The 18,980-nt window shown below is 44.9% G+C and overlaps 1 protein-coding gene across 1 annotated transcript in view; it reads left to right on the forward strand.

Annotated features, from left to right (window-relative positions):
- The window catches only part of TTI1 (TELO2 interacting protein 1), a 43,182-nt gene that overhangs the window by 17,431 nt on the left and 6,771 nt on the right, over positions 1-18,980 (forward strand). The window contains exons 5-9 of the mRNA XM_060123023.1: positions 3,194-3,403; positions 6,347-6,495; positions 9,439-9,579; positions 11,896-12,100; positions 12,390-12,477. Of these exons, the coding sequence (XP_059979006.1) occupies positions 3,194-3,403; positions 6,347-6,495; positions 9,439-9,579; positions 11,896-12,100; positions 12,390-12,477 (793 nt within the window). The remainder of the gene's footprint in view (positions 1-3,193; positions 3,404-6,346; positions 6,496-9,438; positions 9,580-11,895; positions 12,101-12,389; positions 12,478-18,980) is intronic.

The following is an 18,980-nucleotide window of genomic DNA, read 5'->3' on the forward strand; positions in this document are numbered from 1 at the left end:
CAAGGAAGGTGACTGAACAGGGACAGTTCTCTGCCCTGTAGCTGATACCACTTCCAGTGTTCATTCATTCATTCATGAACGTTCACATGCAGTGTACATATTCTTTTATTCATTCAGTAAAGCTTACCTGCAGTATGTTAGACACTGTGCTAAGTAATCAGGATTCAGCAGTGAAGAAGATGAATAAACTCAAGGAGCTTTCCTGCTACTGCAGGAGGGCAACAGGACAGTAGCAGAGTGGTCAGGGGACTTGATCATGGCACTTCCTTTCTGAGGAAACGGCATTAGAGCTGAGACCTGAAGGCTGAGAAGGGCCCATCAGTACATATGGAGCTGTCACATCATTTTTATGTTTTTTAAGAACATTCAGGCAAAGGGAACAGCAGGTGCAAAGGCCTGGAGAGAAGAAAGGGCTTGGGGTCTTTGGAGAATGGAGAAGAGATCATTGTGGAGACAGTGACACAAGATGAAATTGGAAGGCTGGGTGAGGATGAATCCCACGGGGCCTTGTAGACCAAGGGAAGGAGTGGGGGTTGTATTTTGCAACCACTCGGAAGCCTGTGTGCTGGACTAGTCACTGGGATGGCAGTGGTGACCAAGAAGAACATGGAAACGCTCCTAAGACTGGCTTACTGCTTATAGATTTTAGACTATGAGTGGCTTCCATGGCCCAAATATACCCCAGGCTTCCATCCTTAGTGTTTTGAGGAACTCTACTACATGTCAGTTTGAGTTTTAAAATATATATTAACAAAAGGCCTATTAAATATATCCTCTCAGGAGATATCTCCATTTGGGCCATGAAAATTGAATTGCCTTGGATTGCCAGTGTCTTTGGTCATCTCTGAAGAGGAATCCTGTGTAGCACCTTTTCTCTAAATTGCAGAGAGGAAAATGAGGATGGTTAAGCTTGACTTGAGAGCATCCTAGGAAAACCAGCAGAAGTGGGGATAGCTTTTCTGAAAGTTTTGAAATAACCCAGACCACACTTGCATTTTGAATGGTAAGCAGTCCTGGGGAGTGGATCGGTCTCACACAAATCAAAGTAGCACTGCCTGCTGGCGTTTCCTCTTGTCATTCGAATTGTCTAACTGATGGTCACTCTTTTAAGATGGGAGTGGAAGTGTGGTCTCAGAGAACTTCCAAAAGGTTTTAAAAGAACCCACTATGTCTTTTAGGAAATTGAGTTACCACATACACAGTGTTTCACAGGCATTGACTAAAAAAGCATTAGGTTCCACAGTGAAGGCAAGAACCATCAGTTAAATTACTACTTAGCACCACCTACTGATCCAGTGATTATTCATAACAACAAAAAAGTTGGGTAGCTTTGAAAATGAGAAAGCATCCATACCACATACCTCAGCATTCGGAGACTGTGCCACATCCACACATGCAAGGCCGTGTTTTTCTGGACACACAATGTTCTATTGTGTGGCTGCACCATAATTTAAGCAGCCCTTTCTTGGTGGACATTTTGGTTGTTTCCAGTCTTTTGCCCCCCTCCACCCCCAAAATGCTGTAGTGTACTCTCTGTAGGTCATGGACATGTCTGAGTATACCAGTAGAGTATATTCCTAAGACAGTTGCTGGCTTAGAGGGTATTACATTTAAATCTGTGATAGATAAAGAGTTTCAAATTGCTCCGTGAAGAGGTTACACCAGTTTAAACTCCCATCAGCAATGTAAGAGAGCGCCAATTTTGCCACCCCGTCACCCACACTGTATGTTACCTAGCTTTTTGATCTTTGCTAATCCAGTAGGAGAAAAAGTGCACCTTATTATAGTTTAATTTGCATTAAGAGTGAGGTCGAGCTGCTTTGCCTTAAATCTAGAAAATAATCTTTGCAGCATGTCTGCTTTTAGCAGTGTAAATGCTGGGCCCTGGCTTTAACCCATTGGGAATGCAGTCCCTCCGAGTACATTAAGGACAGATTTATGTCTGGGCACTGAAGAAATGGCATAATCGATCCCTTCACGTAGGAATCTCCAGGTACTGGACCAAACGCTCTCATATCCAGCATTTGCTCTCTGCTGCTCCCAGTGGCCTGGCCCTGGTGTAGCCCATCTGCTATTGCTGTGGCTCTGTGCAGATGCTCCTTGATAGAAAAGAGATTAGCAGGTGCTAAAGGTCATCAGAGACTTCTCCCCTGCTGTCTGCAAAAGGAGGGCAGAAATTCAGGCCATAGAGTTTTCTTGTTGATTCATTCTTTAAGTATTAAGAGCCTTTTTTGAAATGAAGCCCTGGGGGACCCCAGTATACAAAAAGAGTTCAAATTAGAGCAGGGCTTGTAAAAGAAGGCATAGAAACTCTGTTCCCACCCTTTAACCTGCTGTCTCTGGATGCCCTCCCTGTTGTGACCCTGAGACATTTCTGCAGAGCCCTAGGGCTCCTCAAGACACAGTTTGAAAACCACTGGTTCTGTAATGTTTAAGGCTTATTCTGCGGTGACACATCAGAAGTATTGGAGCATCACTAAAAAAGGAAAAACTTTGGAGAGAAAATGCCAGCCTTCTGAAGCATTTTATATCAGATATCTATGTGAGACTGTGTCCGTTCTCAAGGCTCTGCAGAGCCTTTCTTCCGCTAATGAGCAGTGTATCCTGCACTCAGAATTTTGTCACTGGTAGCTTTCCTCCAGTCTAGCATATTTATTCATTCAGCATATATTTTGAGCACCCACTCCATGCTGGGCATATTGGCTTTCCAGTGGTGATCAATGGAACACAGTGTCTAATGGGAGATTCAGACACTAAACAATACATACAAAGTAAATACAGTAATTACAAATTGTGATGAGTTGAAAGAAAAGAACATGGTGCTGTATAAGACAGCGTATAAAAGACCTAAGTTAGATTGGCGGGGCTGGGGGGGCGCGGGGGTCAAGGAATGGCTTTACTAGGTAATGTATATTTGTATTGAAACATGAAAAGTGAGTTGGAATTAACCAGATGTTACATAGGAGGTTAAAGTATTCCAGATAGTAAGACCAGCATGTGCAAAGGTTCTAAGGCAGGAGGATACCTGGTGCATTGGGCAGCCGGGAGTGGTTAGAAGAGGAGGTTGGAGAGACAGGTAGGGACTGGATCCTGTGGGCACCATGCAGGCCATGGCAGAGAGCTTATTCTACTTAGAAAGTACTAATGCCTGTTGTCAATGACCAAGGTGATCATTATAACACTTTATTTATAGCCCAGTGGTTCCCAGACGCAGATCATCTCGGGCAACTCCAAGAGCAAAGTATAGGGGAAGAGGGAAGTCATTTGAGCCAAAGACCAGCAAGTCTTGAGAAAGGACTTGAGAATACCACAACAGCCGAAGACATTGAACAGTTTGTGCTGAACTACCTCAAGGAAAAGGATGTAGCAGATGGAAATGTCTCGGGTTTTGATAATGAAGAAGGTAACTATTATTTATTTTGGCCTCAGCTGTTTTTTACTTTTGGAAGCAGATTATTGTAAAAACAATGAAACATCATGATAGAAAGTTTGGAAATAAGAAAGGTCACAAATAACCCCCGCCATGCTAACGTAAGCATTCTCTGTGTGTAGTCGTTTTCCATCCTTTTCTATTGCAAACCTGTTTTTGTTTGTTTGCAACCACAGTTTAAATGCATTATACCCTTTTTGCATTTAGTTATATAATAAGGAACTCTTCATGTTGCTATGGAGTTTTCATAATTAATGTTTTAATAGCTGCCACTAAGTATACATTCCCCTGTGGGAAGTTTAGGTTGCTTCTAGCTTTTCAGTCTAATAAACAGTGCTGCAGTGCATGATTCTATATGCACGTGACCTTTTCCTTCTTTTTGCATATTTCTGTATAAATCTCAGAAGTGGGATTTCTAGGTCAGGGATATGAACATCATGTTATGCTTGCCAAATTGTCTTTCAGAAAGGTTGTGGCAATTTACACCTTCTCTTCTGCAGTTCAGGATTAATACTGGTTTCACCACAAGCTTGCCAACATTGACTATTACCAGTTTTACTTCTTCCTAAATTAAAATGGTTCTCGTTATTTTATTTTGCATTTCTTTGATTGCTAGAAAGGTTGAACATCTTTCTATATGCATCTTTCCTAACAATTTTTTCTTATGTCCATTATCTTTTCACATGCTTTGTCCATTTATTTTATTTATTGGTAGGAGTAGATTCCAGTGTTTTTCTTAGCAATTTATACGATAAAGGAGAAGGGAGTTCAGGCGAGTTGAAGCTCTGGCCTATTGTTTTATTCACAAGCTCAATCTGGAGCTTCAGGTCACGGAAGGATTAATAAATTATTAGAATCTCCTCTGCAAATATAAAATGCCAAGTCATAATGAGCTTGGTGGTCTCAGAACTATCCTAAATCAAACTGAGTCCCAAATTAGTTTGTTAGGTTGGAATAGAGCAGATTTCTTTTTTTTTTTTTTTTTTTTTTTTTTTTGGCACTCTACTCTGAGACTCAGATGAACTGAAGCCAATACCTCCAGGATAACAGGAAATACCTCCAGGATAACAGGAAATAGTAGTTCAATGCAACTAACTGCAACAAATTCCTTCTAAATAGCAGGGAAGCATCACAAGGCCCAAATAATGATTTATGCAGAGTTGAGTTGTTATTCTCCCCAAGAACAGAATTTTCTAATCAGAAATCTATCAGGCTTTTTCTTCTCAGTTTTGTCTCTTGAGCCAACCCAATCCTTCTCATAAACTGCACCCCTTGCTCAAGCCTAGAAACCGTGAAGAAGAGGCATCTTGATCCCTCATAATCCAGATTTGCCATTCTTGTTTGAAATTCTAGCATTGTCACTGAATCAATTCTTTCATGATTAGGATCTTCTGGTTCTAGTTGATGTTGGCTAGGAGCAGATTGAATGAATCAAATCTTTCTTCCGGTAGCAAAATCCACATCCCTCAGATAACATTTCGCAGTAGGTGAATTTCAAACAACAAATCCTCCTCTAGAAAGAAAAGCACAGCCTTATTCTTATAATTATCGTTCATCAAGTACACACCACACACTTGGCATTGTAAGGAATGTTTGGATTGATGTTGGTTTGACATGGGTTTTTTATTTTAACCACAGTAAGAGTACCTTATATATCTGACGTCCCTTCCTCCAAGAAATCCAAGCATTCTACAAATGCATTTTCATTTATCTTTTCAGCATCTGTTAGAGACAGGTGTGGACTCTACTGTAAGGTTCTGTTTTTCCAGCAGAGGAAACTGAAATGGCAGAAACTTAGGGGAGCAATGCTTAGCTCAGTGTAAATGAGCACAGCTGGTATTGAGGGTGTGGGGAGACTGGAGGCTATAAGCAGATAGAGGATAACCTTCAGGGGATGAATTTTGGCCAGGGTTTCATGCAACTCTCAAGTCTTTTTGTTGTTTTAATTTACAAACTTAACACCTATCTCATGCAATGCAACACTCCAGGCAATGAGAAAAATGATAATAGCTGGTGACATGCATCTCATTTAACTCTCTCAGCAAGCAGATGAGGTATACATGCTTTATCCCTTTTTTCAAATGAGGTGACATGGGATGAGAGGAGTTGCTAATAGGATGTGGAGGCAAGACTTTAGTCCTCTGACCAAACCCCATCCCTGTATATTGCACCAGGCTGCCCTGGTGTTGTCCCTCATATCAAGATGTGTAAGGCTTCATCTTGGCCCTCAGAAGATCTTACAGGCTGGTAGAGAAGACAGACATGTATCCCCTTTAGTCAAAAGATGAACCAAAAGGAAAGGAAAGAGAGTAAAGGGCCAGAGGCCAGCCAGGGAACTGCCAGCCTCGGGGCTCCAAATTAGAATCTTGCCCTCTTATGTTTTTATTTTAAATATTTATTAATGGCAACTTAGAAAAAACTAAGGATATAGGGAAAAAATAAAAATCATCCATTAACTCATGACCCCGTCTCTGTTAATATTTTGAACTTCCTCCTATCTTTATATAAAACTTTATATAATAGTGCTCACATTGTGTATGCAATTTCGTATCCTGCTTTTTCTCTTTTTAACACAATGTTATTTCATAAGCATTTTCCCTTGTCATTAAAGCCCTTGGTAAATGCAAAATTTCAGGCCCTCATAATGTGCCATTCATTGTATGGATATACCATGGTTTATATAACCGTACCCCCTTGAGTGGACATGGAAGGTTTTCCCCCAGTTTTTAGCTGTTACAGGTAATGCTTTGGTGAATATCTTGACTCGTAGCTTGACCCAAATTTTACATGGTTTCCTTGGAATCAGTTCCTAGACATTTTCCCTTGTAAGTCTTACTCCTTATCTGAAGTTGGGAGATCAAGTTGGGGTGGGGCATCTCTCGTAAAACACTGCCTCCAGTTATGCTCTTTTTCCAGAGGAGCAGTCAGACCCTCCCGAAGTGGATGAGAATGACACTGATCCCAGTGTGCAGCCACCACTGCCAGTGCAGATCCAAATAGCCACGGACGTGATGGAGCGCTGCATCCACTTGATGTCAGACAAAAATCTGAAAATCCGCTTGAAGGTCAGTGTGCGGCCCTTTCCCTGCATTCACAGAGCTGCGGGACTGAGGTTTGGTCTATTGGAAATGACTACATGGATGAGCAAGGAGCCCCCCCTTATCTCCCAGTGCATGTGCAGTGGCCAAGAGAAGGCATCAGGAGGAATTTATCTGTGGGATGCCAGTCTTACGTCTTTATGTATCAGCCCAGAGGCCAAAAGGGATCTGAGTCCCCTTGGTAGAATTAAAAACCACAAAGTTTTGGAGCGTTATTGCATCTCCAAGGGGGAAAAAGTCATATGATTTGGAAAGGATATCACTTTCTGAGCTGACTTAATGTGGGACACAGGTTTAAATATTTTGAAGTGGTCATTCGTCCAAGCCTGACGCTAGCCCTTGTCTCTGTTTCTGTTTCCATTTTCATCCTAGGCCTGGCACCAACACTTTTCTTAATCTTACATCCTTGTTTGCTAGCAGTTTCCCAAGCAGCCTCCCCATCAGCAAAGACTTAAACTATACAGTAGTGACTCTGATAACAGGACAGTGGGGCAGGGTGGGCATGGGGGACCCAGCTTTCAGAATCACCTGGGGGCAGATCTTATACCCAAAGGAAAGCACAGCCTGACCCATTCCTCCCTAGCCCCAAACAGGAGTGAGAAACAGCCGCCTCCATGCATTACTGATAGTGATGAGAGCACTTTGCCCTGGTCATGGGTGGGGGCTGGGAAACCCTGACCCACAGATTACCTCACTCAGCATCTGGGTTTTGCGGAATTTGTTTAGTCTTCCCAGAGATACTTCTTAGCATTGTCGGGTTTTCCACTCAGGAGGCACTCTTCAGGAGCCTTTTGTTGGTGGTGTCTGGTTGACACATCAGTAAAGTGTCTTCCCTCTTCTGGAGGCTTTGTAGCAGCGTATATACACTGTAGCTATTGAGAGCATCAACACTGGAGTCAGATCTGCATACCCAGGTTCCAGCCCTGGCTCGGCCCTTCACTAGCCGTGCCACCTGGAGTAAGTCAGTTCACCTTTTTGAGCATCAACTTCTTTATCTGTAAAATGAAAATGATGGTACCTACCTCAGTGGGTCATTGACTATAAATATAAAACAGTTAGCATCAGACATGGCATATACACTCATTCACTTATTCACTTATTCACTAAATGCTTATTGAGGACTGCTATAGGTCAGGCAGAGGGTATATAGAAGGAAACTAAGCAGACATGATCCCTGTCTTCATGGAACTTCCTGTCTCTCGAGGGGAAAGGGGTAATACACAAATACATATACGTGGAGGAAATGCTATGAAGGTAATAAGAAGGTTCTATGATAGAAAATTCACCCATGTAGTAAACACATTTTGGGAACCTACTCTACCAAATCCTGTTGAATAAGAGGGAGCTACGTTCTGATTTAGACCAGTTGTTGGGTGATAATGTTTAAGTTGAGACTTAAAGGCTGAGAAGGAGCCAGCCCTGCAGGGGCAAACCGAGGGGGAAGAACATTCCAGGCAGAGGGGGAATGATTCACTGAAGTATGATGTAACTTACCCAGTTAGTGACAGAACTCAAATCCAAAGCCAGTCAGTGATACCAAAGCCATTTCCACTGTACTACTCTGCTCTCCTGAGGTTTCTCTTATTCCCCTGCCTAACTATTCAGCCCTCAAGGGCAGGGCCTGTTTTGTTCTTTGTTTCTGTTCCAGTCTCCGTGTGACCAGCACACAGTAGTCATCCAGTAAGGGTTTACTGCAGACCTTACTCTGTCTTCCTGACTCAGACGTGTACCTTCCCCTGCTCTGGAAAGGCTGGCCCATATGTGCAGGAGGGAAGCCTGCACTTGGTTATCGTGGCGACCACTGCCTGTGACACTGAGCAGGTCGTCTGTCTTCAGTGAGCTTTGAGACATGAGAGATCAGGAAACATATTCTCAGGGAAGATAAAAACCCCAATTTACATCTAGTCTACCCCAGACCTTTCTTCTGAGATTGACCTGTGTCCCAGCTGCCTACTTGACCTCTCCATTTAGAGGTAACAGAACTTGATCTCACCCACCCTCCCGGTTTCCTCCTTCTCCTTTGTTCCTGTCTCATTAAGCTGCACCTGCATCTATTCAGTTGCTAAGCCTGAACCCAAGCAGCTCTTTTTGATTCCTCTCTTCATCTCCCCAAGAGTGAGTCCTTCAGCAATTTAAGCCATATCATCTCCAAAACAGATCTCAAACCCTTCACTTCTCTGCCTCGGCCACGACCATGTAGCCGCGTAACTCCCCGCCTCCCATGTGGACGTGCGCCGTGGCTCCCTCAAGGGCCTCCTCACTTCTTCTCACTCCCACTTCAAGTCCCTTCTCCACTCAGCAGCCAGAGTGACTTTTTAAAAACATGAATTGTATCATAGCACGTGCCTGAACATTTCCACGGCTCCCCACCACATTCAGTACAAAATTAAAAAGTCTTAATGTGACGTCGTCGAGGTCCAGTCCCATCCTACCCCTCCTCTGTCACGCTTCACGCTGCCCTGCTTTAGTTTTCTAAGCATTGCAAGCTCTCCCTCCTCTGGGTGTTCCTCGTTACTGTTTCCAGTATGCCTCCTTATAGAAGTTACTTCCTCAGAGAAGCCCTCCCAACAGTTTGTATGGTATAGATCCCTCCCTTTAGTGTCTTGCATTTCCCCCTTGACTTTCCTTCCTTGTACTTGTCACAATTAGTAATCATTCATCCCGTTATTTCGGTGTTATCTGAAGTCTTTCCCCAGTTGACCATAAGCCAAGGAAAGGAAACGTAAGTATTTTGTCCCTGTGTGCCCCCCACCCAGTACCTAGCCAGTGCTTGGCATGTAGTCAGGACTCGTAAAGATTTCCTTGACTCATGAGTTTCTAAGTTTTACTCTTTTAAAATGGTGACTTGATCCCAGGTATTTGGTTTCAAGCCTTGACTATCTGCCGAAATACTGTCCTCTTTTCTTGCAGGTTTTAGATGTGCTGGATCTGTGTGTGGTTGTTCTGCAGTCCCACAAGAACCAGCTCCTTCCCTTGGCTCATCGGGCCTGGCCCTCACTTGTGCACCGACTCACAAATGATGACCCCCTGGCAGTGCTCAGAGCCTTCAAGGTACTGCACTATTGCCCCACCGCCATCAGTCATGGGGATGGAGGGAAGTGAGCACAGAGCTCAGTGGTGTCTTTTGGGGGTAGTTCTCTTTTTATCCAGTTGTGACCTACTATACCTTGAAGAAAGTATAGGCAAATAAGAAAAGCACAAAGAAGAAAATAAAGTCAGTTTCCTTTTGAATTTGAAGCAGAGAGAACTAGTAGATGAAAAGGGCCACCGGTATTCATTGAGCACCTCCTCTGTGCCGGGCGACATGCTTGGCACTTCACACATGAGCTCATCTCCGTACAACAGCCTTATAAGGAAGATACTGGTATCCCCATTTTTGACAGAGGAGGAAACAAGCCCAGAAAGTTAAAGAACTTTCTCAAGATCACACAGCTAGGAAGTGATAGTACCTGAATCTGAGTTCATGCCCATGTTCTGTGCACGGCACAAGAGTCAAGATGAAGACTGACTAGGTTCTAGCAATGGGCATCCTCTGTCCAGCTGAGTGACTCTGGACAAAGCCCATGACCACCTATCCCACCTTTCTCATAGTTGTTGTTGTCAAGGATAAAGTGGGACTATTTAGTGAAATGCCTCTGTGTATGTAAGGTATTATTCTCCCTGACTTAGTTTGGCTTATATTAGCACACATATTTTGGTTTATTTATTTATATCCTTCCTTGTTCTGAAAAGCACTTAAGGCAAGTTACAGAGATACATTTACCATAGCAAGCTAACATCAATTAGAAGTGGGTGAGCAAGGTGAGACAAAGAAAAAAGATGCGTAGGATATAGAATGACGCCAGGAATGCAGCTAATATACTTGGCTAAAGTATTTTGTTTCTGTAAGATTCTTCAGCATATACTGGACCAAAATGTAAGCTTACATTTAAAACATATAAAAAAATCGTTAATATTTTTTTCCAAACCAAAATACACAAAATGACACATACACGCACACGCACATGTGGGTGGGGGGGGAGAGGGAAGGAGGGAGGTTGGGGAGAGGAGAAGGAGGGAGGTCTTGCTAAGTCACTCAGATGTGCCGTTTTCCTTTATGAAAATAGTTTATCTGAAATGACAGCAAATATAGAAAAATGAAAAAATATAAAGATACGTGCACTGTAACTGAGGCTGCTTTTCCACTCCCAGACCCATTAGTGACCCTTGAGGTCCATAAGGCCTTGTGCAGTCTTGCTGAGGGCCCTGAAATATGTGCCTTGTTCTCTACAAAGTCGGTAAATGTTCTCTGTCCTGGATATGCCTTGCTTACCAATTTTTTTGGTTTATTTATTTATTTAACTTATTTATTTTTGGCTGTGTTGGGTCTTCATTGCTGTGTGCGGGCTTTCTCTAGTTGCAGCGAGCAGGAGCTACTCACTGCAGTGGCTTCTATTGTTGAGCAGCACAGGCTCTAGGCACGTGGGCTTCAGTAGTTGTAGCACACGGACTCAGTAGTTGTGGCTCACAGGCTCTAGAGCGCCAGCTCGGTAGTTGTGGCACACGGGCTTAGTCACTCCGTGGCATGTGGGATCTTCCCGGACCAGGGATTGAAGCCGTGTCCCCTGCATTGGCAGGCGGATTCTTAACCACCACGCCACCAGTGAAGTCCCTTGCTTACCAATTTTTAAAGAAATTCTTATTATCCTGTATACTCAGTCTTGTGCAGTGGGGCAAAACGTTTCAATATGTTCTGCTTGAGAAGGTTTAAAACAAGACATGCAAAGAGACTGCCTGTCGTGAAAGATGGAATGAGGGTGATGTACATAAGAGATTGTGCCATGGAACAGAAGGAACTCTGACTCGGCTCGGCCCACTGGGGACCCTGTCCTGACCCAGCCAAGGACCTCAGCCAGCCACTGCCCTTTTCGATGCCTGTACGTGGCAGCAGCTGAGCTGGACCTCAGCTACTGGGCCTGTTTATGTTTGTTCAGCTAGCTAGAGTTAAAAGCACAAGTCTTTCCTCAAGGGATGTTAGGAAGATTCAAGAGATGATCTATGTGAACTGCTTTAAGCTCTTTTTTTTTTTTTTAACAAAAAAGGAAGGGAAATCCAGGTATTAACCATACTATTCATCCAACCCAAGATTCCTTTGAATTATTCTCCATGTAATCTGTATTTATGGATAGAAGCAGCCATGCCTCGGGAGCAGAGACCTCCAAATTCATAACTGTCAGAATCACAAACCGTGGGCAAGGAATTAACTGCAATAATTCTATTTTTCTTTTTCAAGCAGAGACCTAGATGAAATTGAATTAGCAAACATTCTTTTAGTGCTCTCGCTGCCTTGGCAACGTTCAGTCACTGGGTTGGGGTCTGTTTCCACAGGTTTTGCGTACCCTGGGAGGCAAGTGTGGCGATTTTCTAAGGAACCGGTTCTGCAAAGATGTCCTGCCAAAGCTGGCTGGCTCTTTAGTCAGCCAGGCTCCCATCAGTGCCAGGGCTGGACCAGTTTACTTCCACACGCTGGCCTTCAAGTTGCAGCTGGCCGTCTTGCAGGGCCTGGGCCCCCTCTGTGAGAGACTGGACCTAGGTAGGTACCAGCCAGTCTCACCTGGGCACACACACTGTACACTGTCTCACCCCCATCCTTGCCCTCCTCACTCAGCCATGCTCCTGTCATCTCCTGTCCTGTGCACATCCTTCCGTCTCACTTTGGCCTCATTTATCCATTTACCTTGCTGTGTTTTTTGACTTGGGATGGAGTACAGAGCCCACAGCATCTTGCCTAGCTGTTCCAGTTTCATCAGACAGCAGTTGGTGCCTGCTCATCCCCACTGAAGCCTGAGGGCCAACGCTTGTTTTGTTTTTCCTCTCTGCAGGTGAGGGTGACCTGAATAAAGTAGCTGATGCCTGCTTGATTTACCTCAGTGCCAAACAGCCCGTGAAATTACAAGAGGCTGCCAGGAGGTACGTCTCCTTGATCACCCGCATCTCTTTACGTTTGTCCTAAATTATAGATGATTTGCTAATGGGGAGCAGAGTTGAGGCATCTCTGTTCTTTTCTCTTCTCTCTCTTCTTGCCAGGTTAAGATGATTTCTTTAACTGTGCCAACATCTAGAGATGGTATTTTTACTAGACACATTTCTCTTTGAAAGTAACCTTTTCAGCTGCTGCAGCATCAGCAACAATTCCAAAGGGGCAAAAAGCAGAAAGGTGGTGTCTTGTAGGGGACAAAGCACTCTCCTGGTCAGAGGGTGATCGGCTTCTAGGCCCTACTCTTCTGGTGACCAGGTGACCCTGGCACCTCTCTCTCAGCTTCCTCATCCACAAGGTGAAAGCATTGGGTTATTGATCTAGCAAACCTTGGCTCCACAGAGCATCTTAATGGGTGTCAGGTGCCGTGAACCCTCACAAATTGTATGCAGAATTGTGTGTGTGCAAGCAGACATGTACGTATCTGTTTCTAGACAGATTCCACATCATTCATCCAATTATAATAGGAGTCTGTGAACCAAGAAACGTTCAAAACCACTGGACTAATGATTTAAAGGGCCTTTTCAACTCTGAAATTATGTGATTCTAATTTCTAAGAGTTTTGCTTATTAGAGAGTAGCTGTACCACCTCTAACAGGAGAAGCTATGTCTGGTTCCTAGAGTCCTAAAGGCTATTTATCAAAAGCTAAAACTCTGAGCACAGGAGCATTCCCCAGACTTGAGACCCAAAATGTACCCTGACCCCCTTTCCCCAGCTCTCCTTCTAGCCAGGATCAGCCTGTGCCCTGGAACTGCCAGCCCTGGACATCTGCAGCTGGGGTGAAAGCCGGCCTGTCTGGCCTGGCACTGCCTGCCGCTCTGGGCACTGCAGCTCCACCTCCCCGGGCAAAGAAACAGTCCTTCCCACTTCATCAGCTTCTGGAAATGTGTCCCTGATCTTCCTTGGTGGGGTAGGCGTCATCTTACTCCCTGAAGGGCTGAAAGGCTGCTCTGTCTGTGAAATGAGGAAAGCCAACTTGCTCCCTTATAAGCCTTGCACTCTCTTGGAGCGATGGAAATATCTCTTTGAATTGACTTATTATCCTTTGCAGTTTTCTGCTCTTGATTTCCCCAGTTCTGTTTTTTCTTTCTGTCCCTTTCCTGTCACATCCCCTAGGCCCAGAATCCATCATGGTTTCTCAAGCACAGGGATGCATCCCAAAGAGCTTCTTGTCCCCGGACATTCTTATTCCTTAAAGAACCAACTTAGGATGAAAATAGTCCTCCTCCGGGCAGTGTTCCTGAAGCTAATTGTGCTATGACTTAAAGTACAACTCACAAACATGATGAATCCATCTTGAAGCAAATTCTTCTGGGTGCCTGTTACAACCAAGAGTCCCAAAGATCTGGTTTTCTCATTCCCTGTCCCATTCTACTCTTCCTACACCCGCCCCATACCCATCCTTCAAGTTTAGACCCATCAAACAAGCTTATATTCACAATTCATTATCTTTTCATTTCTAATTTTCCTTATTTGCTACTGAAAGCAGTTAAACCCGAATTGGACCTTACTGACTCTTGAGTTGGAATTCCAGGTGCCTGACGGGGAGGAGATTGCAGCCAGAGGCCTGACTGCAGCACATCTTTGTTCCACTTGAGGTTGAGTCAGATGACCTCCCTCTGACGGGTGGGGCAGGGAGGAAGTGCAAAGTTGACTGCTTTACGTACATATCATCTGCAAACTTATTTTGAAGTCAGGGAAAAAAATATCTGTGTTGTCCTTGATCAGGAGCTGACTTGGCATCTTGATTCAGAAATTAATAAGCTCTCTAAATGGAAGAAGCCGTCTGGGACAATAGGAAATCTGGTCTCTTTGTGAGTCTCATTACAGAGCGAAGAGAGGGAGATGGGTGGGCCAATTAGTATGAAAACAGTCAGACCTCCGGGAACTAATGAGGTCCCTGAGTGAGACAGAGTTCCCAGCTCAGCAGGTGGCCGCACATCCATCCGGTTGTTTGTCCTGAATTCTTCTCTTTCCATCACACCCCACATCCATTCCAGAAGTGAAGCCTGTCTACCTAACTTGCAAAACCTCTCTTCAAACTGCTTCTCTTCACCTCCAAGCTGCCAGGGCAGGCCAGGTCACCCTCATCTCTTACCTGATCCCCTGCAGGAGCCTCCACCCCAGCCCCCCGCTTCCACACATGCCCTTCAGTGTTCCCCACACAGCTGTCAGTGACACCTCCACCCACTCAGGGGAGAAGAGAAGGCTGTGTGTTCTTTGCCAGGGCCCAAGGGGGAGATCTGTAGCCAGAGGGTTACAAAAACTCAAGCTTCAGCTCCGTATTCAAAAGAACTAGTGAAAGCCAGAGCCACCCAGAGACGCCCCAGCTCCCTCAGAAGTAGTGACTTTCCGACACTGGGCAGCTGACTGGCTGGCTTTGGATCAGGCGGGGCTGGTGAGGAAACCTGTGAGGGCAGGTGGCTGCTCTGAGGCCTCCTGCATTCTCAGAGAGGTGGATGAGCAGCTGTGTCTGTAGGTCTGGCAGGTGGCGGTGGGGACCTCTGCAGAGCAGCCTCCCTCACGTTGGAATGGAGGCGAACTCGGCAGCTCCGTGAAAGTTCCTCTTTGTGTGCATTACAGTTGGATTTTTCCTTCCTCCTGTTTGCTTCTCCTGGCTCCAAAGAATGACCAAGCCTGTGTTTGCTTTTTTAATTTGTCGTATTAAATAGAGCCTTTGTGGCAGGCTTTTACATCCAGGCTGTAAACTCTAGAAATGGAAATTGATCAGGGGGTGGTTGATACAACCAAGGCTGTAAATGCTAAGAACGGAGAAGCCATTCCAGTTTAATGCTTTTATCTAGCAAATGTGCCTTGTAAGGAGGGACATAAATCTTGCAACTTGGTTGGGTGGGGGGCGGTTGGGGGGCGGGGGTAAGAGCAGGGTGTAACCTTGCCATTTGTTACCACCAGGTGTCACTGTGAACTGGCCATGCAAGAAAAAATACCGACTCTCCCAGAGTCCACCTAGTTAAATGACTTCAGTGGATAACAAATGAGAAAACCATATTTGGGGTATGGGAAGAGGGGTCAGCATATCATGAGCTGTAAATAAGGCCGAGTCCCTGAGAATAAGCACTGGATTACAAAATAACAGGTTATATCAGCCACGCCCGCATCTCAACCTTGGCAGACTTAACTGATATAAATTCTCCAGTGGCCCTAGAAGCCTCTGAGATAGCTCCCAGCATGCAGTGGGCCTCCACAGTTCTGTGCCTTCCTGGCCACGGAGCTCTTCCTTCCTGCATATGAAAGGAATTTGAGATGAGAGCACATTCCCCAAATTTCTGTTTTTTTCCTTCCAACCAGTACATGCTCTCAGCCTGGTTCAACTCAACTCCATTAAAACCACACTCCTTGGGCCTCTCTCTGAGCAGCCTCTGAGGCTCCCTCTCTTGTGCATAAATTAGTCAGTCTTCCACCCTGGGGCTAAACGGAACAAAACTAGGAAATATCTATTTTTTAAAAGTTGAAGTCCATGCCCAACAATGCTCTTAGGCCACGTGGTTTCCACCCCCCAGTCCTACCTCCACCTGTCAACCCCAGAACCCAGGTGGGGACGCAGGGTGCCAGCAAGTAGTGACCAGCCTGTTGCACCTCCTGGTTGTACAGGTGCTGGGTGCTGTGGTTCCTGATGTGTGTGGTGGGGAAGGGAGAGGGCCCTCCCATCTTCCTCGCTTAGCTATTGTATGTACGGGCAAAGGGCACCAGCCTTGGAGGTGGACAAACCTAGGTTCACATCTTACTGGCTCTGTGACCTTGAGCAAATGACTTCATTTCCTTGCACCTCATTTCCTTCCTCTGTAAACTGGGTTCGGTGATAACACCTTCCTCCAGAACCATCATGCGGATGAATAGCATTAATATGTAAGAGAGTACGCTCGGCGTTCATTCATTCTGCTGATTGGCTGAGGAGCTGCTGTGTGCCCGGCACTGTTGTAGGCACTGAAAAGAGAAGGGAGCAGGAGAGAGGAGGCCTCTGCCCTCGTGGTGCTTACGTTCTGGAGTTTTATTTATGTGTGTATACACACCCTTATGGGAGATACATAAATTTGCCAAATATATAATGCGTTGTGTGTATGTTACATGTACACATATACACTTGGGCATGGAATTTCTTGTTGGAAGCCTGCTTCATCTTGACTGAAATCTAAACTGGGGTTTTCATCTCAGAAGGATCTCTTTCATGTTAATTGTTCTACCTCCCCCTACCGCCTTTTGCATGAGAAGCCAGGACCAAGAGTTTGAAGGTTCATTTACTGACTGACTTCCCCGCTTTCTTTCTAGCAGTAGGATCCCAGCCCATCAAAAATGCAGCCGCTGCCTTCAAACCCTGGAGGAAGTCAGACTGGCAGAGGCTCTTTCATTTCATCCCCGTCAGAGCCCCAACTCCTCTCACACGTGGGCCTATTATATTTGAATGGATCAGGAGCCACAGAGGTGATCCGGTAGTTCAGCTGAGCTTGAAATTAGTAGCTCATCCCCTTAAATGGTGGGGGCAGTTTGTTTGAGCTTGGGCTGCAAAGCCGTTTCCTATGGAAATGAGGGCACTCCTAATGTTTTCCCTTTTGACATTCGATTAATAGTTGACAAATCCAGACCCAAGTATTTAGCTTTCCCATTATCCATCTTTTGACAGGCATTGCTGCTTTTCTCTTCAAGGCTCATTGTTCTAAAAATACACTCAGATCTGAAGCTGTTCACTGTGCATATATAGGCATGATTTCCTGGTGTCAAAGATAAGAGACATCTGCCATGCAGATTACAGACAAAGTGGGTTGCTGAGTTTCAGATCTGAAGGCAGGGACCTCTGTGCTACTAAAATCAAATGCAGCCAGCCCTTCCCCTGCTTCCTTGGTGTTGTCACGTGATTGATAATCTGCCAGGGTCATCCATTTCACCACCCAGTTGGAAAGCCGAGTGTGGGGCCTACATGCACTTGTATATGCCATACTGGGTCAGGAACCACGATGCTCTTGGCGGGAGATCGAGCCTGGTAGGTGGACCACGTGCACAAAGTAGATTTCAAATATCAGAAGCCTTGACCGACCACAGGGTGCTCATTTCATCCCTTTGCAGGGGAGGCAGGAGTGAATGTTGATGATCTCAGCACCAAGTAAAGTAGCCAAGGACATGGCCTCAATTGTCTTATTATATGTGTATTTATTTAAAAGATGCTTTAGAGTCTCTTATTAGCCACGTCCTGTGTTGAGAGTTCTAAGCTGAAGATCAAGGTAGAGTTGGCCTCACATCGCTGTTCAGTAGTGGTATACCCTTGGGCAAATTAATTTCCTTCTCGAAGTCTCAATTTCCTCATCTACAAGACTAGAATAAGCATATCTATTTTTTCCACCTAATAAAATTATCACAAAGATTCAGTAAAGTCATGTATATTAGTCTTTAGCACAAAATGTCAGCCCAGAGTTAAAAAGTCAATCAATAATACTTGTTATCAGTATTTAAACTTCCTCCTCATTCCAAAAAAGACCTAAAGCATCTTATAAACTTAAGTGTATGCAGCAAGGTAAATAAGAAGTGAAGACATTTTTTAAGGGAAAAATAATAAGAGGGAGAACAAGGTGAAGCCAGGGTTGAGGTTAATATATAAAATGCAGGCTTTGAACTCTTCACCTCCGCTAGAGATGAGCCTGCAGCATGGCTCTGGGCCTCCTAACAGACAAGGCAAAGAGGGAAATGCATCTGCTGCACAAATTCCAGTCATCACTGAAATAAGAAAAGAAAGCTTTTAGAAGGAAGCACAGCTCTGGAATTCCCTTGGTGCTGAACCCTGAGAAAATTTCCCCATGGGCCATGTTAGAAGAACGCTAGGTACCATTGTGACTGATTATTCCTAATGTCCTTGCAGTAAATACAGAAGTACATTTCCTAGAGCTGTTTCTGATGGCTCCATCAGTGGAGGCTGCTGGCTTAGTGCCAGAGCGTGGGTTACAGGAAAACAGTTCGGGGGTGGCGGGCAGGGGGGCGCAAAACAGGTAGGTTGCCACAAAGATGTCTTTATCTGCAGGGGTGTGAATCTTCCAGGGAGGACCAGGAAACGCTGCATGCGGCCTGAGAGTGCAGACGGCCGGGGCCACTTTGAAATCTGCGCCCAGCAGCGTTGTCATCATGGGATCTAGGCCGAAGGTGGGGCCTGGAGCGGGGAGAGCTGGCCAGATGGAAAGGGCTGCTTTTAGATTCTGCCCCAGTGGGATTTAAACCCTTCTTGGTTCTGGCTTATTTTTGAATTGTCAGTAACAGATTGGGCCTCTCAGTGCCATATCTTTTTAAATATGCACAAAGCAATGGAGTCATTCCACAGCATCTATGGCACTTTGTCTTGTGGTACTTTAGGGACTCGATTATCATTGTAAGCTTCCACTGGTGTTTATGGTTTTAAATCCTGTCCCCGTTGCATTTAAATATTTTTAATATCGG

The sequence above is a fragment of the Lagenorhynchus albirostris genome, chromosome 15, assembly GCF_949774975.1.
Source record: "Lagenorhynchus albirostris chromosome 15, mLagAlb1.1, whole genome shotgun sequence".
Taxonomy (NCBI): domain Eukaryota; kingdom Metazoa; phylum Chordata; class Mammalia; order Artiodactyla; family Delphinidae; genus Lagenorhynchus; species Lagenorhynchus albirostris.